A 25,673-nucleotide genomic window follows, 5' to 3' on the forward strand; every position below is an offset into this window, starting at 1 on the left:
GTATGGCTGGCAAAGGAAAAGAACCAGCAACAAAGCTACAAATGCATGATGGAAAAGCTCTATAACCTGGTAGTGTTATGGTACCTGTGCCACACCTCATTATAATGTCTCTGAAAAGAAAAGAGATTTCTGATGACAGTGTGTCTGTTCTGTATTTAAGGAGTGCATACTGTGTGCCAGGTGCTTTACATATATCTAGTATTTTTAATCTTCACAATAATCCAATATTGTGGTCTTATTTAAGATGCTTTTGGCTAAAATTCTGGAATGTCCAACTTAAACTGGCTTCAACAATGAAAAAAACTTATTCTCCATATAACAAAGTCTAGGAGCAGGCAGTCATAAGGATTGGTTAATTCATTAGCTTACTGAGAACCCAGGTTCTTCCATTTTTCTCTGTTGCCCACATCAAAGTGCCATTTATTTATTTATTTACTCGACGTATTTTAGTCTGTTTTCATTAAAAAGGAGAATATACAATATTCAAACTCTGTTTGATCTATGTAGCAAAATTCCAAGTATTTTGTTTTGTTTTGTTTTAATTATACTTTAAGTTCTAGGGTACATGTGCACAACGTGCAGGTTTGTTATATATGTATACTTGTGCCATGTTGGTGTGCTGCACCCATCAACTCGTCAGCACCCATCAACTCGTCATTTACATCAGGTATAACTCCCAATGCCATCCCTCCCCCCTCCCCCCTCCCCATAATAGGCCCCAGTGTGTGATGTTCCCCTTCCCGAGTCCAAGTGATCTCACTGTTCAATTCCCATCTATGAGTGAGAACATGTGGTGTTTGGTTTTCTGTTCTAGGAATAGTTTGCTGAGAATGATGGTTTCCAGCTGCATTCATGACCCTACAAAGGACACAAACTCATCCTTTTTTATGGCTGCATAGTATTCCATGGTGTATATGTGCCACATTTTCTTAATCCAGTCTGTCACTGATGGACATTTGGGTTGATTCCAAGTCTCTGCTATTGTGAATAGTGCCGCAATAAACATACATGTGCATGTGTCTTTATAGCAGCATGATTTATAATCCTTTGGGTATATACCCAGTAATGGGATGGCTGGGTCATATGGTATTTCTATTTCTAGATCCTTGAGGAATCGCCATACTGTTTTCCACAGTGGTTGAACTAGTTTACAATCCCACCAACAGTGTAAAAGTGTTCCTATTTCTCCACATCCTCTCCAACACCTGTTGTTTCCTGACTTTTTAATGATTGCCATTCTAACTGGTGTGAGATGGTATCTCAAAGTGCCATTTAAAATGATGCATAGCATCTGGTGTTTTCTTGAAAACTAAATATTAAGGAACACTAAGAGAAAGGAGTGACCTGTAACACAGCTGTAAAAGTCAAATACTCTGAAGACGAATGTGCTGACAAAATAACACCTGTGGTCTAATATAATAGCAATGGAAAACGGATAATTAACATTTGCTGAACGCCTACTATGCACCAGACAGTATTTGGATACAAGACCACAAATACCATCAGTGGCCTTTGGAGAACAAAAAAACACTTGGAAAAAGGCTGCCTTTGATTTACTGAGCATGTCACCCTGCCCACAGGGCCAAGAAGCTGTATATATTTCAATTCACAATTATGGAAGAAAAAGAAAATGATAACAGCCACTTTTTCAAGATAGCATTTTCTAAGACTATTTCCAGGCTCAATACCCATTCAGGTCCACTATCTATATAGTCACTTACATAACAAATACAACGTATTACAATTGGCAAAGTTAAAAACTAAAGAGTTACGAAGAAAGTGTTCAACTGTCTGGTTTAACATAGATAGGAGTTAGGTAGTACATTTGAGATATAATGGTCATCAAAATTAAAGCTCTAGCACTTAAAAGACCAATCTTAAGTTACCTACAACAAATAAGTGTCTAGATCAGTGTGGTTGTATTACAAAATTATAGAACATTAATGGTAAAGCATTTCAAGCACTAAGTTACTTTAATTACAATGTATGAAAGGATTATTCTGAAATTTCTGAACATATTAATCATTCAATAACTGTGGTGTAATTATTACTGGGTAATACTTGAAAATATCAAAAGTTTATCTTAAATAAAAATCTAACTAGAAAATTAAAAATAAAAACATACATCGGGAGTATATTTACACAAACATCTTTTTTAAAACTTTTTCTTTTTCTTTTTTTTTTTTTTTGAGAAGGAGTTTTGCTCTTGTTGCCCAGGCTGGAGTGCAATGGCGCGATCTCAGCTCACTGCAACCTCCATCACCCAGGTTCAAGCGATTCTTCTGCCTCAGCCCCCTAAGTAGCTGGGATTACAGGCATGTGCCACCACGCCCAGCTAATTTTGTATTTTTAGTAGAGACGGCGTTTCTCCATGTTCGTCAGGCTAGTCTCAAACTCCCAACCTCAGTTGATCAGCCCGCCTCAGCCTTCCAAAGTTCTGGGATTACAGGCATGAGCCACTGCGCCCAACTACAATTAAACATCTTAAAAATCCTCCAGAAATGGCACAACAGATCAGCCAAAATTACTTTAGCCAGTTTGTTAATCAGGCTAAAGTATTTTATGAGTATTTTTTAGATACTTTAATCAGTACTTTGACAAATACTGAATATTGTCAAACTCAGTAATAAGATTTTGAAAAACACCTGACAGCCTCCTTTGACACACACATATATACACGTATGCTATATCTGGGGAAAAAATCAGGCTGTATCTCCCTGGTGGAAATGTGGGAGAGGAATATTGAGAGCATTCTATTTACTTGAAAAGACTGTGGCACTCCAATAAAAGATGATTTTAAGGCTGCTGTCAGTTTAGAATTCAGATGTTACGAAGTTTCAAAACAGGAGTAAATAAGCCATACAGAAATGCTGAACTGATCTTTCTAAAATACTGCTTGTTCTCTCAGCTCTACAACCTTTACTGCCTTCCTCTGGCCCTAGCCACATTAATCTTCCTAGGCCCCAAACATGTCAAGCACATTCCTCCCTCAGTGCCTTCACACACTCCATGTGTTGTACTAGAATGCCCTCTCCTCTCCAGTACCTAACAGTACTTGGCACACAGCAGGCACTCAGAAAATAATTATTGAATGAATACACTTACCAAAACCCTGCCCTTCACTGATGGCCTGGCTCAATTCCCACTAGTTCACTCAAAGACATATCTCTGAATTCATACAGTTCATATTTTTGTGAGGCACTAATCTGGTGTTTAACAAATATAACATCACATTATTATTTATCTTTTTGAAATATATGCAGCCTATTTTTCTATTAAATATAGACTCTTGTGAGTAGTCTTACACCTCTCGTATCCAAAAGACTTTGCACGACTAAGGACCTTAAAACTAAATAATAAAATGATACACAGGTTTAAATAGGGCAGTACACACAGAGAATCTACTAAGTTATTTTATGCAATAGCATTTATGAGATGCCTATCCACCAAGCATTTGTGGAAGCAAACAACTAAAGGTCCTAAAGCGAAACTGAAATTTTAAGACTGATTCAGCAATCTTAACTTTTTGAAAATTTAATGAAAGTTATTAACTATCTTAGCTCAAAATGTACTTACTCTGAAATTTTCGCATATGCTTGCAGGCCAACACACTCTGAGGCATTTGAGGACCCAATCAATCCAGCTCTAACACAAATGAAATTTATCACAAGTACATTTTATCCTGATATGCAGATACAAAATTCCCTCAGGAGTGCTCTAAGAATCAAATACAATTCTGGTGAACTCTGAAAAATCATTTTATTATTTTTAATTTCTTATATCTACTATTTTAATACTTTTTGGAGTACAAGTGGTTTTTGTGTACATGGATGAATTGTATAGAGGTAAACTATGAGATTTTAGTGCACCCATAAGCCAAATAGTATACATTTTAACCCAATATGTACTCTTTTATCTCTCGTCCTCCTTCCACTCTGCCCCTTCTGAGTCTCCAAATTCCATCACACTACTCTGTATGTCTTTGCATACCTATAGCTTCAATCCCACTTCTAAGTGAGAACAGAGGGTATTTGGTTTTCCATTCCTGAGTTACTTCATTTAGAAGAATGGCTGCCAGTCTCATCCAAGTTGCTACAAAAGACATTATTTCACTTTTATTTATGGATGAGTAGTATTCCGTGGTGTATACGCAACATTTTATTGTATTTATCTACTTATTTATTTTTAATTCAATAGCTTTTGGGGTACAAGTGGTTTTTGGTCACATGGATGAATTATGTAGTAGAGATTTTAGTGCACCTGTCACCTGAGCAGTGAATATTATACCTAATGTGTAGTTTTTTTTTTTTTTTTAATCCCTGACCCACCTCCCAGTATACCCATTCTGACTCTCTAAAGTCCATTATGTCACTCTGTATGCCTTTGTGTACTCACAGCTTAGCTCCTACTTATACGTGAGAACATATGGTTTTTGGTTTTCCATTCCTGTGTTACTTCACTTAAAATGACTGCCAGCTCCATCCAAGACGCCACAAAAAATATTATTTCATTCCTTTTAATGGCTGAATAGTATTCCATGCTGTGTATATACCGTATTTTCTTGATCTACTTGTTGGCTGACGGGCATTTAGGTTGATTCCATGTTTTTGCAATTGTGAATTGTGCTGCTATAAACATGCATGTCCGTGTCTTTTTCATATCATGACTTCTTCTCCTTTGGGTAGACACCCAGTAGTGGGACTGCCGGATCGAGTGGTAGATATACTTTTAGTTACTTAAGGAATCCCCATACTGTTTTCCATAGTGGTTGTACTAATTTACACTCCAGCAGTGTAAAAGTGTTCCCTTTTCACCACATCCACATGAACAGCTACTGCTTTTTGGCTTTTTAATTATGGTCATTTTTGCAGGAGTTAAGTAGTATCTCATTGTGGTTTTAATTTGTATTTCCCTGATGATTAGTGATGTTGAGAATTTTGTAATATGTTTGATGGCTGTTTGTACATCTTTTGAGAAATGTCTATTTATGTTCTTTGCCCACTTTTTGATGGGATTATTTGTTTTTCTTGGTGATTTGAGTTCCTTATAGATTCTGTTTGATAAAACTACACAACAAATTTCAATTATAATTGTTTGAGACTTTTCACGTTCACTGTGACGAGAAACAGGTTATTAGTCCACTGGCATGAAGGAGGTGAGAATTAAACTGAAATCTGAAGATCAGAAGAAATATTGCACTACACTAAATACTGGGAAAAAAATAATTCTTCTAAAACAGAGTAACAGCAGAAGCTAGCAATTATTGAACATTTGAAATAGCCCTAGCATAGTGTTGTGCACTTTACCTATTACCAATTTAGCATTTTCCAGTATAAAAACCCTGGAAAACAAGTACAATTCTTATTTTAATTACGCAGATAAGAAAATACACTTAGATCATTTATGTGATCTGCTCAAAGTTATGCAGCTTTTATATGATAGGGGAGGGAAATTCTCATGTGAGTCTAGTTAAAATGGCTTATATCCAAAAGACAGGCAGTAACAAATGATGATAAGGATGTGGAGAAAAGGGAACCCTTGTATATTGTTTCTGGGATGTAAGTTAGTACAACTACTATGGAGAACACTTTGGAGGTTCCTCAAAAAACTAAAAATTGAGCTACCATATAATCAAGCAATCCTACTGCTGGATATATACCCAACAGAAAGGAAATCAGTATAGCCAACAGATATCTGCACTCTGTGTTTGTTGCAGCACTGTTCACAATAGCTAAGATTTGGAAACAACCTAAGTGTCCATCAACAGGTCAATGAATAAATAAAATGTGGTACCTATACACAATGAAGTACTATTCAGCCACAAAAAAGTATGAGATCCAGTAATTTTCAACAACAAGGATGAAACTGGAGGTCATTATGTTAAGTGAAATAAGCCAGGCACAGAAAGACAAAGATCCCATGTTCTTACTTACTTGTGAGATCTAAAAATCAAAACAATTGAATTCATGGACATAGGGAGTAGAAGGATGATTACCAGAGGTTGGGAAGGATGGTGATAGGCGTAAGGGGAGAGGTGGGAATGGTTAGTTATTACCAAAAATAAAAAGAAAATAAAATAAAATCAGACCTACTACTATTTGGTAGCACAACAGTGTGACTAAAGTCAATAATAACTTAATTGTTCATTTATAAAGAACTTAAAGAGTGCAATTGGACTGCTTGTAACTCAAAGGATAAATGCTTGAGAGAATGGATACCCCATTCTCCATAATGTACTTATTTCACATTGCATGCCTATATCAAAATATCTCATGTATCCCATAAATATATGCATGTACTATGTACCTAGAAAACTTTTAAAAAACATGAAAATAAAAAAGACATTTGATTACAGAAGAGTATCATAGTGAGGCAGAATGTGTAGAATTTGCACAGCCATTATTGGCTTTCAAAATGGAAGAAGTCGTCATGAGACAAGGAATGCTGATGGTCTCTAGCAACTACAAAAGGCAAAGAAATAGATTCTCCCCTAAAACTCCCAGAAGGAACACATGCCTGCCAACACCTTGAGTTTTAGACTTATGACCCCCAGAACTGTGAGGAAACAAATCTGTGTTGTTTTTGGCCACTGAGACTGTGGTAATCTGTTACAGCAGCTATAAAAAATTAATAGAAGTGTCAATCCACCAAGAATCATTTTTTTAAACAACTAAACGTAATTACCATAGGACTCAGCAATCATATTTCTGGGCATTTATACCAGTAAAATAAAATTTATATCCACAAAAAATCCTATACACAATTGTTCGTAGCAGCTTTATTTGCAACAGCCCAAACTGGAAACGTTCAGTTGGTTCTTGAATGGCAGTATGACAAGCTTAATGAAACTTCTCCCTCAGGGAGACTTCTATCAAACTAGCAAAAATTAGCAAATTCTCTGAATATTGATCATATCACTCACAACAAATTGAGATGCATTTATTCAACAAAATCTATAGAATTTGGTAAGAAGAATGAGAGGCAATGGCATTCTTGGCGACTTAAACCCTAACATACCAATAACTGAATTACATGTAAATTGTTTAAATATACTAATTAAGGCAGATGTTGGCAGAGGGGATGAAAAATAGTGACCCAAACTATTTACTTAACAGAGCATTAGTATCCAGAATATATATCAGATATCTGAGACTTTATGCTATACAGGAAAGAGACATCACAGAGTTAGTCCAGGAAAGTCACTAAACAAGTAAGTGAACAAACATGCAACACCAATAACAAGCCTGAGGTGGGGTTGTGAAGTGTTATCAGAAACCAGAGTTGCTCCAATATATTATCTAAAACGTCCGTGATATAGTTTGGATATTTGTCCCTGCCCAAATCACATGTTGAATATTAATCCCCAATAATGGAAGTGGGGGCTGGTGGTGGTAGGTGTTTGGGTCATGGTGGCAGATCCCTCATGGCTTGGTGCTGTCTTCACGACAGTGAGTTCATGAAATCTTGTTGTTTAAAAGTCTGTGGTACCTTCCCTTCTCCCTTCCTCCTTCCCTCCTTCCACTTCTCTTGCTTCTGCCATGTGAGATGCTTGCTCCAGCTTCACCTTCCACTGTAATTAGAAGCTTCCTGAGAATCTTCACAGAAGCAGATACTACCACGTTTCCTGCAAAACTATGAGTCAATTAAACCTCTTTTCTTTATAAATTACCCAGTGTCAGGTATTTTCTTATAGCAATTCCAGAATGCCTAACACAGAAAATTGGTATCAGGAGTGGGGCATTGCTATAAAGATACCTGAAAATTTGAAAGTGACTCTGCAACTGGGTAATGGACAGAAGTTGGAAAAGTGTGGAGGGCTCAGAATATATGAAGATGAGGGAAAGTCTGGAACTTCTTAGAGACTGTTTAAATGGTTTTGACCAAAATGCTGACAGCGATATGGACAACGAACTCTAGGCTGCTGAGGTCTGAGATGGAAATGAGGATATTTTGGGACTTGGAGCGAAGGTCAACCTTGCTATGCCTTAGCAAAGAACTTGGCTATATTGTGTCTATGCCCTAGGATCTGTGGAGGTTTGAATTTGAGAGTGATGACCTAGCATATCTGACAGAAAAAAAAAAAAAATTATAAGTAGCAAAGCGTTCAAGAAGTGATGTGGCTGCTTATAACAGCCTACACTGAGATGCAAGAACAAATAAATGACTTAAAATTAGAAATTATATTTAAACAGAAAGTAGAGCATAAAAGTTTGAAATATTTACAGCCTGGCCACGTGGCAGACAAAAAAAAAAAAGCTCTTTCAAACAGGCTGCTGAGCAACCACCTGCTAGAGATAGTTGCATAACTAAAAGGGAGTCAAGGGCTAATATCCAAGACACTGGGGAAAAGGCCTTGAAGGTATTTCAGACACCTTTGCGGCAGCCCCTCCCATCACAGGCCCAGGGGCCTAGGAGTATAGAAGGGTTTTGTAGGCCAGGCCAGGGGCCCACAGTCCTGCACAGCCTCAGAACACTTTCCCATATCTCAGCCACTCTAGCTCCAGCTATGGCCCAAACTGGCCCTGGTAGAGTTCAGGCTACCACTCTGGAGAATGCAAGACACAAGCCTTGGTAGCTTCTATGTAGTGTTCAGCCTGTAGGGGTACAGAATCCAAGAGTGATGAATACTTGGCAGCCTCTTCCCTGATTTGTGGATATATGAGAAAGCCTTGGGACTGAGGCAGGAGCCTACTGCAGAGGTGGAGCCCTCGCAGAGAACCTGTACTCCGGCAGTGTCAAGTGTTGGAGCCCCCACAGAGGGTCCCCAATAGAGCACTGCTTAGTGGAGCTATGAAAAAGGGGATACCAACCTCCACACCCCAGAATGGTAGATTCACCAGCTGCTTGCACCCTGCACCTAGAAAAGCTACAATCATTTAAATCCAATCCATAAGAGCAGCCCTGGGGGATGAATCCCACAAAGACACAGGGGCAGAGCTGTCCAAGGCCTTGGAAGCCCACCCTTTGCAGCAGTGTGTCTTGGATATGGAACACAGAGTCAAAGGAGATTATTTTGGAGCTTTAAGATTTAATGACTGCCCTGCTGGGTGTTGAACGTACATGGGGCCTGTAGCCCATTTCTTTTAGCGGATTGCTCCCTTTTGGAATGCGAATGTTTACCTAATGCCTATACCCAACAAATAAAAAATCTGTTTTTATTGACAGGCTCATAGGTAGAAGGGACTTGCCTTGTCTCGGATGAGACTTTGGACTTTGCAATTTTGAGTTAACACTGGAAGGAGTTAGGACTTTTGGGGAGTGTTGGGAAGGTACGATTGTATTTTGCAATGTGGGAAGGACATGAGATTTAGGAGGAGCCAGAGGTGGAATGATATAATTTGGATATTTGGCCATGCCCAAATCTCATGTTGAATTATAATCCCCAGTGCTGAAGGTGAGACCTAGTGGGAGGTGTTTGCATTATGAGGACAGACCCCTCACGGCTTGGTGTTGTCTTCATGACAGTGAATGAGCTGTTGTGAGACTTGCTCATTTAAAATTGTGTGGACCCTCCCCTCCCCACATACTCTCTATCTCTCTCTCTTGCCCTTGCTCTTGTCATGGGAGATGCCTGCTCCCCGTTTTGTAGTCTGCCATGATTGGAGGCTTTGTGAGGCCTCCCCAGAAGCAGGTGCCACCAAGCTTCATGTAAAGCCTAAACAATTGTGAGCTAATTAAACCTCTTTTGCTTATAAATTACCCCGTCTCAGGTATTTCTTTACTGCTCACGATTCAGCTGGCTAGAAGGCTAGATACATGGCAAGAGAGGAAGCAAGAGAGAGAGTGGAGGTACTAGGCTCTTTGTAACCACCAGCTCTTGCAGGAAATAATGGAGTGCGAACTCACTCATTATAGTAAGGACTGCACCAAACCTGTGACCCTGTGACCCAAACATCTAGGCATTTAGGCAATGCACAAATGGCCTAACAGTCCAGTTTACAACAACGGCCTGTACCCATACCCATTCAGAGCTCTGTTCTGAAAGAGCTATTCCAAAGAGCTCTCCAGCAGAGTGGCAACTACCATCTTTCCCAATTCCCTGAGCTAAAAGAGATATTCCAGGTGAATTTGGCAGATGGTGAAAACTAGGAAATATGCTGCTTTCTCAACCAAAGCTTCTGTCCCATAGGAAGGATTCAGAAAGGACGGCTGCTGGTGAAAAGTCCAGTCCCCTAGTCCCTCATAGCTCTGTGTGACTGAAGAGCTGGTCCAGGAGTCAAAACAGCCCTGTGGAATCTTGCATATCTCCCAACTTTATGGTGCAAAAGTGGTATCCCAGTTAGATTTGGCAGGGGTTCTTCCCAGGGGAAAATTGGATCAAGCGTGAAAACTGGCAACACCCTAACTTTGCCAAGCAACTAGACTTTATCTGGATCAAACTGCGGGGCAATTTATGCTCCGTATGGTAATCAAAAACAACAGAACTAACAGCAATCAGTGGAGACTAAAAGTTTGGTATGATATAAATAGAAGCCAAGAGCCATTATTGGGGAGATCAGAAAAAGAGACAAAGAGAATTCCACAAATACCAGTCATCGCTAGTGGCCCAGAATACTAGGCACATACCCAAGGCTGCATACTCCGAGGAATGCCTGAAGAGGAAAATAATGATTATCTGGTCTTTGGCTGAATATGAGGCAACCTCAAGCTCCTTGGACTGTGAAAGCACTCTCCAAGCCACAAACAGAATCAACAGTAAAGGGTAAACACCTTGCTGGTTTAAAATGCTTAATCACAAACTCTGGCTAACCACAGATCACTTAGCATGCTGACACAGAGGCAATCCCTAGAAATCTAGGCCTAAATATAAAAACAGAAAAGAAGTATCTAGGCAGGGATGTCTGAGACTTCATACCATGTTACAAATAGACATCACAGAGTAAGTCCAAGAAAGTCACTAAACAAGTGAACAAACGACAACAATAAGAAGCCTGGGGTGGGATGAAGGGTGTTGTTGGAAACCAGAGTTGCTACAATATATTATCTAAAATGTCCCATTTACAACACAAAAATATAAAACATGCAAATAAACTGGAAGTTTTGACCCAATAGAAATTGTCTTAGAGAAAATCCAGATGGATGCAGTGATATTCTCTTTCTTTTTATATTTTTGTCTTGAAAGTTATTTTGTCTGGTGGAGTTACTCTAGACTCCACTCTATTCCCTTAATCTGTGTGTATGTATTTATGTCAGTGCCAAGCTTTTTTATTACTATAGCATTGGAATAGATTTTCAAATCATGCAATGTGATACCTCTGGCTTTCTTCTTTTTGCCAATATTGTTCTGGCTGTTCGGAGTCTCTTCTGGTTGCATATGGATTTTAGGATTGTTTTTCTGTTTCTGGGGAAAGTGTCATTGAAATTTTGATAGGGATTGCACTGAATATGTAGACTGTTTTGGGTAGCATGGACATTTTAATAATATGAATTCTCTCAATTCATAACCAGGGGATAGCTTTCAGTTTGCTTCTGTCTTCTATTTCATCAGTGTTTTAAAGTTTTCAGTGTACAGATCTCTCACTTACTTGGCTAAATTTATTTCTAAGTATTTTTTATAGTAGCTAATTTAAATGAAATAATTTTCTTGATTTATTTTTGGATAGTTCACTGTTACTGTATAGAAACACTGATTTTGTATGCTGATTTTGTATTCTGCAACTTTAGTAAATTCATTTATTACTTTTAAAAGACTTTTCTGTAGTCTTTAGGGTTTTCTGTATACAAGGATCATGTTGTTTCAAACAGAGTCTTAGTCTTTTTGTGTTGTTATGAAGGAATATCTGAGACTGGGTAATTTGTAAAGAAAAAAGGTTTATTTGGCTCACGATTCAGCTGGCTAGAAGGCTAGATACATAGCAAGAGAGGAAGCAAGAGAGAGAGTGGAGGTGCCAGGCTCTTTGTAACCACCAGCTCTTGCAGGAAATAATGGAGCGCGAATTCACTTATTATAGTAAGGACTGCACCAAACCATTCATGGGGGATCTGGCCCTGTGACCCAAACATTTACCATGAGGACCCACCTCCAACACTGGGAAACAAATTTCAATATGAGGTTTGGGGGAAAAAACATTGAGATTATAGCATAAGGACAAATTAACTTTTTCCTTCTCAATTGAGATACCTTTTATTTCTTTCTCTTGCCTAATTGCTCTGGGTAGGACTTCCAGTACTATGTTAAATAGAAATGGCAAGAGTGGGCATCCTTGTCTTGTGCTTGGTCTTAGAGGAAAAGCTTTCAGCTTTTCACCATTGAGTATGATGTTAAATGTAGGATTCTCATATATGGCCTTTACCATGTTTAGGTGCATTCCTTGTATAACCAATTTCTTGAAGTTTCTATCATGAAAGGATGTTGAATTTTGTCAAATGCCTTTTCTGCATCTATTGACATGATCATATGGCTTCGTCCTTCCTTTTGTTAATGCCATATGTCACATTTATTGATCTGGATATTTTGAACCATCCTTCCATCCCTTGGATAAATCCCACTGATCAGGGTAAATGATTATTTTAATGTGCTGTTGAGTTCAGTTTGCTAGTATTTTGTTGAAGACTTTTGCATCTAAGTTCATCAGGAATACTGACCTGTAATTTTCTTTTCTTGTTGTGTCCTTGTCTGGCTTTTGTATCATGGTAATGCTGGCCTTGTAAAATGCATTTGAAAGTAATGCCTGTTGTTCAATTGTTGAAGAGTTTGAGGACTGGTATTATTCCTTCTTTAAATGTTTGGTAGAATTCAGCAGTGAAGCCATCATGTCCCCAGCTTTTCTTAGATAGACTTTTTACTAGTGACTCAATCTCCTTATTCATTAGCACTCTGTTCGGATTTTCTATTTCTTTGTAATTCAGTCTTGGTAAGTTGTATGTGTCTAGCAATTTGCCAATTTTTTTCTAGGTTATCCAGTTTGTTGGCATATAATTGTTCACAGTAGTCTCATGATTTTTAGTATTTCTGTGGTATCATTTGTAATATCTCCTCTTTCATTTCTGATTTGTCTTCTCTCTTTTTTAGAACTGAGTCTAGCTAAAGGTTTATCAATGTTACCTTTTCACAAAAACCAACTCTTAGTTTCACTGATCTTTTATATTGTTTTTCTGGTTTCTATTTCATTTATTTGTGTTCTGATCTTTATTATTTCCTTCTTTATGCTAACTTTGGGCTTATTTTTTGTTTGTTTGTTTTGTTTTGTTTTTTCCTAGCTTCTTGAGGTATAACATTAGGTTTTATACTTGGGACCTGGAGCCTGAATCCACAGGAACTGGCCTGGCACCGAGGGAGGCTTGGCACCTGGGACCACTGGGATGGGCCTGGAACCTGGGTCTGGGTTGTCTTAGTACCTCAGTCTATAGGGTCTGTCCCAGTATTGGGGTGAGAATGGACCCTGGGTCTGCTGGAGCAGGCCTGAACTCTGGGTTCTCTAGAGCCTGGGGCCAGCATGGAGCTCGGTTCTGTAGGGGCTGGTATGAAGCCTAGGATTATGGCACTGGCCTGGTACCTGGAGCCACTAGAAATGGCCAGGATCCTAGGGCTCTGGAGACAGGCCTGGAGCTTGTATCTGCTGGTGCTGGCTGGAGGCTGAGTATATAGGTGCTTGTCTAGAGGCTAAGTCTGCAAGGACTGGCCTTGGTTCTGGGGCCAGCCTGGGTCCTGGGTATACATGGGTGGTCCTGGAGCCTGAGTCCATGGAGACCAATCCACTAGCAGTGTCTACTGGGACAGGCATGTACTCTAGGTCTGCTGGGGCATGGGGCCACAGGGACTGGCCTAACATCGGGCAGGCCTAGAGCCTGTGTCTCTGAGTTCCTGCCTAGTGTCAGAGGCTAAGGGTGCTAATCCAGCACAGGAGTGGACCTCAAGCCTATGGCCATGAGAATTGGCCCATTCCTGGGGACGATCCTGATGCTAGTATCACTAGGGGTGGCCTTGCCCTGGGGTGGCTCTGGAGCCTAAAACTGGAAGGACCTGTCTGAGACTGGGGATAGTCTAGAGCCTGGAGCTGCTGGTGTTGGCCTAGCACTAGGGAGGCCCGGAGCCTGGGGCTAGAGGGTTCTGCCTGATACCAGGGTGGGCTTTCAGACTGTATCTGCAGGTATTAACTTGAACCTGGGGTAAAGGGGCTAGCCTGGTACTGAGCAGACGTGGAACCTGTATCCACACATGCCAGCCTGATGACTAAGGCTGCAAGAGCCAGCCTGGTGCTGGGGATAGCCGAGAGCTTAGGACCACTGAGGTCAGCTGAACATTGAGGACAGTCCAGAACCTAAGGATCCTGAGGTTGTCCTGACAGTAAAGAAGCCTGGAGACCAAGTCTGCTGCATGGGTCTGGAGCCTGAGGCTGTAGGATGCAGCCTGGTTGCTGGAACAGGTGGGCTTAGAGGCTTAGTCCATAGATACTGACCTGGAGTCTAGAGCTGTGGAGGCCTACCCTGCATTGTGTTTTACTAAGACAAGTCTATTGCTGGTGTCCAAGGCAAAGTCTGGTGTCCATTGCCCCCTTTTCTCTCCACGCTACACTGCCTGGTGTTGGGGGAGGGGTGACATGGGCAATGTAAAACTGACCATCTCTCCTGCCCTCATAAATGCATCTTTTCATAATTCTGTGCTACACCTGGGAGCTGTAATTTCTCACTTGGTTTCCTTAGCTCCTATAAAGGTCATTTCATATATGGAGGGATCTTCGAATTGATGTTTCTGCAAGGGAAAGAGTGCTGGAGCATCCTATTCTGCCATTTTGCTGATGCTTGTCTCTGAGTCAGGGTTTTGACCAATCATATCATCATCACCAATCTTGCTGACACTGCCTCTGTTCAGCACCCACCCACAGGTCCTGAATCAGGGCTTTCACATGTCCTTACTGAGGCTGCACTCCCGCTACTCTGTGCCCTAGCCCCTGGGTCTTGAGCCAGGGCTTTGATTAACCATCCTTGGGGTTATGCTGCCACTGCTCTAGACTCTACACTCTGGAGCTTAAGTCACAGATATCACTGCTGTTTGCTCCACTACCTGGGGCCTGAGTTGTGGCTACAACCAGCCATCCCTTGGGCCACACTACCCACTGCTGCATCACAGACCCACAACCCAGGCCTCTTCTTGGTCCTGTCATTGCTGGATCTGTGTTGCTGTTATATCCCTTCCCCATGAGGTCAAGTCACGGGGGAAATGTCCTAGAGACCCACTGTAAACTCTGTAGATGATATGCACAAGACCATGTCTTAATCACTGGCACCACTATCCCAGCAAGTATGTCTGTGCTCCAGTTCCCAGATGCCACAGAAGTTCTGTGCACACCTAACCACAGATCCTCAGATCTGTTGCTACTCCAAATACCTGTGCCCTAAGTACTGGCACCACCATCACTGTCTTAGCCTCTTTGGACTTCTATAACAAAATGCCTTAAGCTGGATTATTTATAAATTATAGAAATGTATTGCTTACAGTTCTGGAGGCTGGAAAGTCACATATCAAGGCAACAGAAGATATAGTCTCTAATGAGGGCTTGATCTGTGCTTCAAAGATGGTAACTTCTTCCAGCATCCTTACATGGCAGAAGGAGTAAGTCAATCTTACCCTTCAACCTCTGTTATGGGGGCATTAGTCCCATTTGTGAGGGCAGAGCCCTCATAACTTAATATCTTTCAGATAGGGCCTACTTATTAAAACTGTCACATACAGTATTAGTTTCCAACATATAAATTTGAAGGGAACACCTACATTTAAACCATAGCAGCCACTGATCATGCACCTGCCCCAATCCCAGCATCACCACAGCTGCAGTTGTGTGAATGCCAGCATGCCACAACCAGTGCCAAGAGGAATAACCTTGGCTAGAATATCCCCCCATGAGAGAAAAGGAATGCAAGAGGAACCCAGCAGCCACCACTACCAAGGACCATAAGAGCCCTAGCCACTATAGCCACCACAGACTGCACACATATAAACATAAGGCTGCCAGAAAAAGGAAAACATCAAGAAAATATGATACCACTAAAGAAACACACTAACTATGCAGTAAGTGATCTCAAAGAAACAGAGATCTATGTTACCCAAAAAAGAATTAAAAATAATTATTTTAAAGAAGATAAGTGAGATACAAGAGAACACATACAGCTCAATGAACTCAGGAAAGTAATAAAACAAGATCAACAAAGAAACAGAAATTATCAAAAAGAACCAACAAAAATTTTAGAACTGAAGAATATAATGAATGAAATACAAATGTAAAAGAGAGCTTCAAACAGGAGACATGATCAAATAGAAGAAAGAATCTGCAAACTTGAAGGCAGACCTTATGAAATGATCCACTGAGAAGATTTTTTAAAAATGAAAAATAGTGAAGAAAACCCAAAGAACTTACAGGACACTATCAACTGAATCACTGATCACATTTGGATGTTTGTCCCCTCCAAATCTCATGTTGAAATGTCATCTCAAATTTGAAGTTGGGGCCTGGTGGGAGGTTACTGGATCATGGGGGCAGTCCCTCATAAATAACCTGGTGCTATCCTCATAATAGTGAGTGAGTTTTTGCAAGATCTGGTTGTTTAAAATTTTGTGGCACCTCCCCACTTGCTTTCTTGCTCCCACTCTCACCATATGACATGCTGGTTCCTCATTGCCTTCTGGCATGATAGTTAGCTTCCTGAGGCCCTCACCAGAAACATGTCAGCACCATGCTTCCTGCACAGCCTGAAGTACTATAAGCCAAAAATAAAACCTCTTTTCACAAAGTAGTTAGCCTCAGGTATTCCTTTATAGCAATGCAAAAATGGTCTAATACAACATAGATGCTAAAGTCCTCAACAAAATACTAGGAAACTAAATTCAACAGCACATTAAAAGACTCATTTATGGATGGGAGGAAAATAGCAAACAGGAAGCAGGGCTAACATGCATCTCCCACTTGAACAGACAGAACAGTGTGTGGAGACTCATACCACGAACTTTTGTTCCAAGAACCACTGCAGGAACATACCAGGAAAACCAAAAGAATTCACAGATCCTTTGATGGTAGCAGAGCGCTGCTGCAAATTCCATGAGATGGGTGAGTTTCCAAAGTGAGAGAGGGTGAAAACCTGCCTCCAAACACACATTCCACTGGGGAATCTAAAAATTCAGATCATGGGAGAAGGATTTAACCCTGCCTAGAGCTGGAACAGATTTCAGGAGCCGTATGAAATATAAAGGTAAAAGCAGCAGTGGGGAAGGACATTGTAGACACTCAGAGTCTCCAGCTCAAGCCCAGGGAAGCCATCCCTAACTGCTAAGATCTCACAGGGGCCTTCAGGGAAGACAGCCAGCAGAATTAGGGAGGGGTCAAAGGGTGAAAGAAGTTTCCAACTGAATTTTGTAATAATTTTGACTGGGCACAAACATTCTTGAGCAGAATATAGGGGGTGAATGGGAACTGCTGCAAATATGAGCATAGGAACCATCAATATTGTGAGCACAAAGAGAGAGGAGGGCCTGAAAGCTGTGCTTGCATTCTTAGCAAGGAAACTTATGGCCCGGGGCAGGTCTGAGCTCTGCGCACAGGCTGCCTGGATCTAAACTGTTAGTAGGGCACTGCAGAATCAAGATCGGCCTTGCCAAATGCATGGGAGCTGAGTGAGTCCTTTCACTAATGGCTATACCCTAAATCCCTGGAGAACTATACTGCACAGCAGAGGCAGCCATAATCCCCTCGAACATAACCCCATTGGCCTGAGAACCATCCCCCTCAACCTCCACAGAAGCCTTTGCAAGCCCCATGCAAGAAGAGACTAAGCTCAGATCCACCTAATACCCTGCCCCCACGTGGTGGTATTTTCCAACCTGCCTGGTAACCAAATACAAAAGACATGAACTCTTGGGAGCTTTATGGCCCTGCCCATCACCTGAGAAAGCAGAATACTTCCTCTGCCAACTGAGGGCAAGCTTATATCCCACTACTGCTACCACAGCTGGTGTTATCTTGAATGTGTTACCTCCTGACTGGAGGGCAATTATCTCATGCCATTACAGCAACTCATGACAGAATAACCCTGCTCCTAAGAAGGGGGAGAGCATCACGTCAGGCAATCACCCCATGGGATAAAAGAATCTGAACAGCAGGACTTGAGTTCTAGATCTTTCTGCTAGTGGGTAGTTTCTCACAACAGAGACACAATTGCAATGCTAGGTACAGTAGGGAAAGTCTACACCTATACCCCAAGAGGCAGGCAGCTTCTGTGATCATAAAAGGTCTTGGAGAAGGGGACCTTGTTCCTCGCCAGCACTCCACTGAAGACACAGTGGGCTTCCCCACAGGAATGCAGCCTAGAAGAATGTATAGACAGCCTTGCTGGAACAATCCAGGGTGAGTGTATCCCCATAACAGGAGCATACTCCAGGTTCAGGCCAGCAGAGAGGCAGAGTCACAATTCCTCCCTACCTGGAAGATCAACATTCCTATACATTAAAAGATGTGTCTGTATAACCCAAGTAGCTGAAACACAAAGACAGGAGTGAAGCTATGAGGTGAATAACTTTCCTACTGACCTGGCAGGGGGGCTGAGGTAGCTCTCACTCTTCACCCTGATAAAACCTCAGCAGATTTCACTGAGAGCTCCCCCAGCAACCCTCATCAGGTTGGGACCTTGGCCCACAGTTGGGCATTATTAGGTTGGTACAAAAGTAATTGAGGTTTTTGCCGTTGATGGGAAAAACCTCAATTACCTTTGCACCAACTCTATCTTAGCCACAACTGGTGACTATCCAGGGATACTTTCCCTACTGGACTGAAGACTGAATCATCAATTTAGTAAATAAAACAATGGAAAAAATCAAGTAAATAAATAAATTGTATGCCATGAGAGAAGGAGATAACCTTCAAAAGATCCCTGCCATTCCAACTCCATAGGAGACAGTGAACTCACCCACACACCACGAATATAACTACTACAACCAGCATCAGGGAAAGCCAGCACACAAAGGCTCTTTTTATAACTAAATATCTCATACACAGTCTTCATCCCTACAAGCAAAAAGAAGGTCAGGAGTTTGAGACCAGCCTGGCCAACATGGCGAAACCCCATCTCTAATAAAAATACAAAATTAGCTGTGCTTAGTGATGCACACCTATAACCCCAGCTACTCAGGAGGCTGAGGCAGGAGAATCACTTAAACCCAGGAGGCAGAGGTTGCAGTAAGCACAGACCATGCCATTGCACTCCAGCCTGGGCCACAAGAGTGAAACTCCATCTCATAAATAAATAAATATTAAAGTCTGATACTTAAGAAGGAAAAGAAGAAATTTAAAATAAAAAAGAAGTCCAATCAAAAAAAGATTCAAGAACAATTTTAAGAAACAGTCTACATAAATGAGAAGAAACCAGAAAAGTAACTCTGGTAATGACAATACAGGGTTCTATAACACCCCCAAATAATCACACCAGCTCCCCAGCAGTGGATCCAAACCAAAAAGAAATCTCTGAATTGCCAGATAAAGAATTTAGAAGGCTGATTATGAAACTACTCAAGGAGATACCACAGAAAGGTGAAAAAGACCTTAGAAAACTTTTTTTAAAAAATACAGGATATGAATGAAACATTTTCCATAGAAATAGGTATCATAAAGAAAAACCATCACAACTTCTGGAAATAAAAGACACGCTTAGTGAAAAACAAAATGCAGTGGAAATTTTCAAAAACAGACTAGAACCAGTAGAAGAAAGAATTTCAGAGCTCGAAGACAAGGTTTTCAAATTAACCCAATCAGAAAAAGACAAGGATAAAATAATCTAAAAAAATGAACAAAGCTTCCAGTAAACTGAGGATTATGTTAAATGGCCAAATCTAAGAATAACTGGTCTTCCTGAGGAAGAAGAGAAATCCAAAAGTTAGGAAAACTCATTTGAAGGAATAATTGAGAAAAAAATTTCCTGGTCTTGCTAGAGATCTAGACATCCAACTATAAGAAGCTCAAAGAACTTCTGGGAAATTCATCACAAAAAAGATAATCACCTAGACACACAGTCATTAGGTTATCTAAACTCAAGGCGAAGGAAAAAATCTTAAGAGCCGTGAGACAAAAGCATCAGGTAAACTATAAAGAAAAACCTATCAGACTAGCAGCAAATTTCCTAGCAGAAACTTTACAGCCAGAAGGAATTGGGGTCCTATCTTTAACCTCCTTAAATAAAATAATTGTCAGCCAGTAATTTTGTTTCCAGCAAACCTAAACTTCATAAATAAAAGAGAGATAAAGTTATTTTCAGACAAAAAAAAAAAAAAAACTGAGAATTCGCCACTATCAAGCCAGCACTACAAGAACTGCTAAAAGCAGTTCTAAATCTTGAAAGAAAACCTCGAAATACACCCAAAATACAATCAACTAAAAGCATTAATCTCACAAGACCTATAAAACAATAACACAATTAAAAAAAGGTATTCAGGCAACAACCAGCATGATAAATAGAACAGTACCTTATATCTCAATACTAACACTGATAGTAAATGGCCTAAATGCTCCACTTAAAAGATAAAGAATGGCCGAATGAATAAAAATCCACCAACCAAGTAATTGCTGAGACTCACTTAACACATAAGGACTCACATATACTTAAGGTAAAGTGGTGGAAAAAGATAGTCCATGCAAACGGACACCAAAAGTGAGCAGGATTAGCTACTTTAAAATAACAACAGTTTAAAAAGACAAAGAGGGATATTATATAGTGATAAGAGGACTACATCAACAGGAAAATATCACAGTCCTAAACACATATGTACCTAACACAGGAGCTCCATAATTCATAAAACAATTACTACTAGACCTAAGAAATGAGACAGACAGCAACATAATAATAGTAGGGGACTTCAATACTCCACTGACAGCACTAGACAGGTCATCAAGACAGAAAGTCAGGCCGGGCGCGGTGGCTCAAGCCTGTAATCCCAGCACTTTGGGAGGCCGAGACGGGCGGATCACGAGGTCAGGAGATCGAGATCATCCTGGCTAACACGGTGAAACCCCGTCTCTACTAAAAATACAAAAAAAACTAGCCGGGCGAGGTGGCGGGCGCCTGTAGTCCCAGCTACTCGGGAGGCTGAGGTAGGAGAATGGCGTAAAACCGGGAGGCGGAGCTTGCAGTGAGCTGAGATCTGGCCACTGCACTCCAGTCCGGGCGACAGAGCAAGACTCTGCCTCAAAAAAAAAAAAAAAGACAGAAAGTCAACAAAGAACCAGTGGATTTAAACTACATCCTAGAACAAATGGACTTAGATATTTATAGAACTTACTACCCCAAAACTGCAGAATATGCACTCTTTTCATCAGGACATTGAACATTCTCCAAGACAGACCACATGATAGGCCAAAAAACACTTCTGAATAAATTTAAGAAAATCAAAATCATATTAAGCATCCTTTCAGACCACTGTAGAAAAAACTGAAATCAACTCCAAAGGGAACCCTCAAAACTATACAAATACATGTAAATTAAATAATCTCCTATTGAATGATCTTTGGGCCAACAATGAAATCAAGATGGAAATTTAAAAAGTCTTTGACCTGAATAATAGTAACACAACTTATCAAAACCTCTAGGATACAGCAAAAATAGTGCAAAGAGGAAAGTTCATGGCATTAAATGCCTACATCAAGAAGTGTGAAAGAGCCCAAATATTGACAATCAAATATCACACCTCTAGGAACTGGAGAAACAAGGTCAAACTAAACCTAAAGCTAGAAGAAAAGAAATAACAAAATCAGAGCAGGACTAAATAAAATTGAAACAAAAAAAATACAAGAGATAAATAAAACAAAGATCTGTTTATTTGAAAAGATTAAGAAAAGTGATTGATAATTAGAGAGATTAAATGAAGAAAAGAAGAGAGAATATCCAAATCAGCTCAAGTAGAAATGAAAAGAGAGATATTACAACTGACACCACAGAAATGCAAAAGATCATTGAAGGCTACTATGAATACCTTTGTGCACACAAACTAGAAAACCTAGAAAAGATGGATACATTCCTGGAAATATACAACCCTCCTAGATTAAATAAGGAAGAAGTAGAAACTGAACAGACCAATAGCGAAATCGAAACAGTAATTTACAAATTGCCAACAAAAACAGATTCCAGGACCAGATAGATTCACAGCTAAACTGTATCAGACACTCAAAGAGGAATTGGTACCAATCCTACTGAAACTATTACAAAAAAAAAAAAAAAAAAAAAAAGAAAGAAAGAGGGAGTCCTCCCTAGATCACTCTATGAAGCCAGTATCATCCAAATACCAAAACCAGGAAAGGACATAACAAAAAAAAAAAAGAAAACTACAGACCAATATCCCTGATGAACACAGATGCAAAAATCCTCAACAAAATACTAGCTAACTGAATCCCAACAGCATATCAAAAAGATAATACATTACAAGCAAGTGGGTTTCATACCAGGGATGTAGGGATGGTTTAACATACACAAGTCAGTAAATGTGATATATCACATAAACTGAATTAAAACTAAAAATCATAAGATCATCTCAATAGAAGCAGAAAAAGCATTTAAAAAAATCCTGGCTCCCTTAGTGACAAAAACCTTCTGCAAAATTGGCATAGAAGGGACAGACCTCAAGGTAATAAAAGCCATTTATGACAAGCCCACAGCCAATATCATACTAAATGGGGAAAAATTGAAAGCATTCCCAATGAGAACTGAAACAAGACAAGGATAATCACTTTCACCACTTCTATTCAACATGATATTGGAAGTCTTAGCCAAAGAAATCAGACAAAAGAAAGAAATAAAGGACAATCAAATCAGAAAAGAGGAAGTCAAACCGGTGCTGTTCACCAATGATATGACAGTATACCTAGAAAATTCTAAGAACTCATCCAAAAAGCTCCTAGATCTAACAAATAATTCAGTAAAGTCTCAGGATACAAAATCAATGTACACAAATCAGTAGGACTGCTATACACCAACAATGACCAAGCTGAGAATCAAATCAATAATTCAATCCCCTTTACGACAGCTACAAAACAGAAACAAAAAATAAACAAAAAAACCACAGGAGGTGGAAGATCTCTACAAGAAAACTACAAAACACTGCTGAAAGAAATTATAGATGACACAAACAAATAGAAACATGTCCCATGCTCATGGATGGGTACAATCAATATTGTCAAAATGACCATACTGCCAAAAGTGATCTACGGATTCAATACAATTCACATCAAAATATCATCATCGTTCTCCACAGAACTAGAAGAAAACAATCCTTAAATTCATATGGAACCAAAAAAGAGCCCACGTAGCTAAAGTAATACTAGGCAAGAAGAACAAATCTGAAGGCATCATATTACCCAACTTCAAACTATACTGCAAACTAGGCTACAGTTACCAAAACATAGTATTGGTATAAAAGTAGGCACGTAGACCAATGGAACACAGTAGAGAACCAAGAAATAAAGCCAAATACTTACAGCCAATTGATCTTAGATAAAGCAAATAAAAACAGAATGGGAAAAGCACACACACCCTGTTCAACAAATCATGTTGGAATAACTGGCAAGCCACATGTAGAAGAATGAAACTGAATCCTCATCTCTCACATCATACAAAAATCAACTCAAGATAGATCAAAGACTTAAATCTAAGACCTGAAACCATGAAAATTCCAGAAGATAACATCAGAAAAACTCTTCTAGACGTTGGCTTAGGCAAAGAGTAGTTCATGACCAAGAACCCAAAAGCAAATGCAATAAAAACAAAAATAAATAGATGGGACCTAATTAAACTAAAAGGCTTCTACACAGCAAACAAAATAGCAGAGAAAACAGACAACCGACAGAGTGGGAGAAAATACTCACAAACTATGCATCTGACAAAGGACTAATATCCAGTATCTACAAGAAACTCAAACAAATCAGCAAGAAAAAGAACAAATAATTGCATCAGAAAGTAGGCAAAGACCATGAAGAGACAATTCTCACAATATGCAAATGTCCAACAAACATGAAAAAATGCTTAACATCACTAATTATCAGAGAAATGGAAATTAAAACCACAATGCGATACCATCTTACTCCTGCAAGAATGGCCATAATTAAAATCAAAAAATAACAGATGTTGGTGTGGATGTGGTGAAAAGGGAACACTTTTACACTGCTGGTGGGAATGTAAGCTAGTACAACCACTATGGAAAACAGTATGGAGATTCCTTAAAGAACTGAAAGTAGAACTACTATTCGATCCAGCAATCCCACTACTGGGTATTTACCCACAGAAAAAAAGTCATTATATAAAAAAGTCACTTGCACATGTATGTTTACAGCAGCACAATTTGCAACTGTGAAAATATGTAACCAACCTAAATGCCCATCAACCAATGAGTGGATCAAGAAAATGTGGTATATATACAACATGGAATACTATTCAGACATAAAAAGGAACAAAATAATAGTATCTGCAGCAAACCAGATGAAGTTGGAGAACATTATCCCAAGTGAAGTAACTCAGGTCCTGAAAACCAACTATCATATGTTTTTACTAATAAGTGGGGGCTAAGCTATGAGAATTCAAAGGCATAAAAATAAGACAATGCTCATTGGGGACTTGGGAACACTGGGAGGGGTAAGGGACAAAATACTGCACATTGGAGGCAGTGTAAACTGCTCAGGTGACAGGTGCACCAAAATCTCAGAAATCACTACTAAAGAACTCATCCATTTAACCTAAAACCACCTGTTCCTGAAAAACTATTAAAATGTTTTAAAATGGGCAAAATATCTCAAAAGATACTTCATCAAAGATACACAGATGGCAAATAAGCATATGAAAAGATGCTTAACATCATGTCACTGGAGAATTACAAATTAAAACAACAATAAGATACCACTACATACCTACTAGCAGGGTGAAAATCCGAAACATTGATGATGGTAAATGCTGGGGAGAACATGGAGCAACAGGGAGTCTCATTCATTGCTAGTAGGAATGCAAAATGGTACAACCACTTAGAAGGGTAGCTTGACAGCACTATTCACAATAGCAAAGATACGGAATCAACCCAAATGTTCACCAATAATAGATTGGATTAAAAAAAATTGGTACATATACACCATGGAATACTATGCAGCCGTAAAAAGGAATGAGATCATGTCTTTTGCACGAATATGGATGGAGCTGTAGGCTATTATCCTTAGCAAGTAAACACAGGAACAGAAAACCAAATACTACATGTTCTCACTTATAAGTGGGAGCTAAATGATGAGAACTTACAAACACAAAGAAACCACAGACACTGGGGTCTCTTTGAGGGTAGTGGGTGGGAGCAAGGAGGGGAGCAGAAAAGATAACTATTGGGTAATGAGCTTAATAGCTGGGTGATGAAATAATTTGCACAATAAATGCCCAGGATACGAGTTTACCTGTGTAACGAACTTTCACATGTACACCTGAACCTAAAATAGAAGTTGAACAAAGAAGTCAATAAATAAATAAGGCCGGGCGCGGTGGCTCAAGCCTGTAATCCCAGCACTTTGGGAGGCCGAGGCGGGCGGATCACGAGGTCAGGAGATCGAGACCATCCTGGCTAACATGGTGAAACCTCGTCTCTACTAAAAAATACAAAAAACTAGCCGGGCGCGTTGGCGGGCACCTGTAGTCCCAGCTACTTGGGAGGCTGAGGCAGGAGAATGGCGTGAACCCGG

The 25,673-nt window shown here is 39.9% G+C and overlaps 1 protein-coding gene across 1 annotated transcript in view; it reads right to left on the reverse strand.

The window, feature by feature from the left end:
* APOOL (apolipoprotein O like) overlaps nucleotides 1-25,673 on the reverse strand; it is an 83,606-nt gene that overhangs the window by 52,122 nt on the left and 5,811 nt on the right. The window contains exon 2 of the mRNA XM_033233454.1: nucleotides 15,437-15,536. Coding sequence (XP_033089345.1) covers nucleotides 15,437-15,535 — 99 coding nt within the window. The 5' untranslated portion in view covers nucleotide 15,536. The remainder of the gene's footprint in view (nucleotides 1-15,436; nucleotides 15,537-25,673) is intronic.

This window comes from Trachypithecus francoisi, unplaced genomic scaffold (genome assembly GCF_009764315.1).
Source record: "Trachypithecus francoisi isolate TF-2019V2 unplaced genomic scaffold, Tfra_2.0 Contig01451, whole genome shotgun sequence".
Taxonomy (NCBI): domain Eukaryota; kingdom Metazoa; phylum Chordata; class Mammalia; order Primates; family Cercopithecidae; genus Trachypithecus; species Trachypithecus francoisi.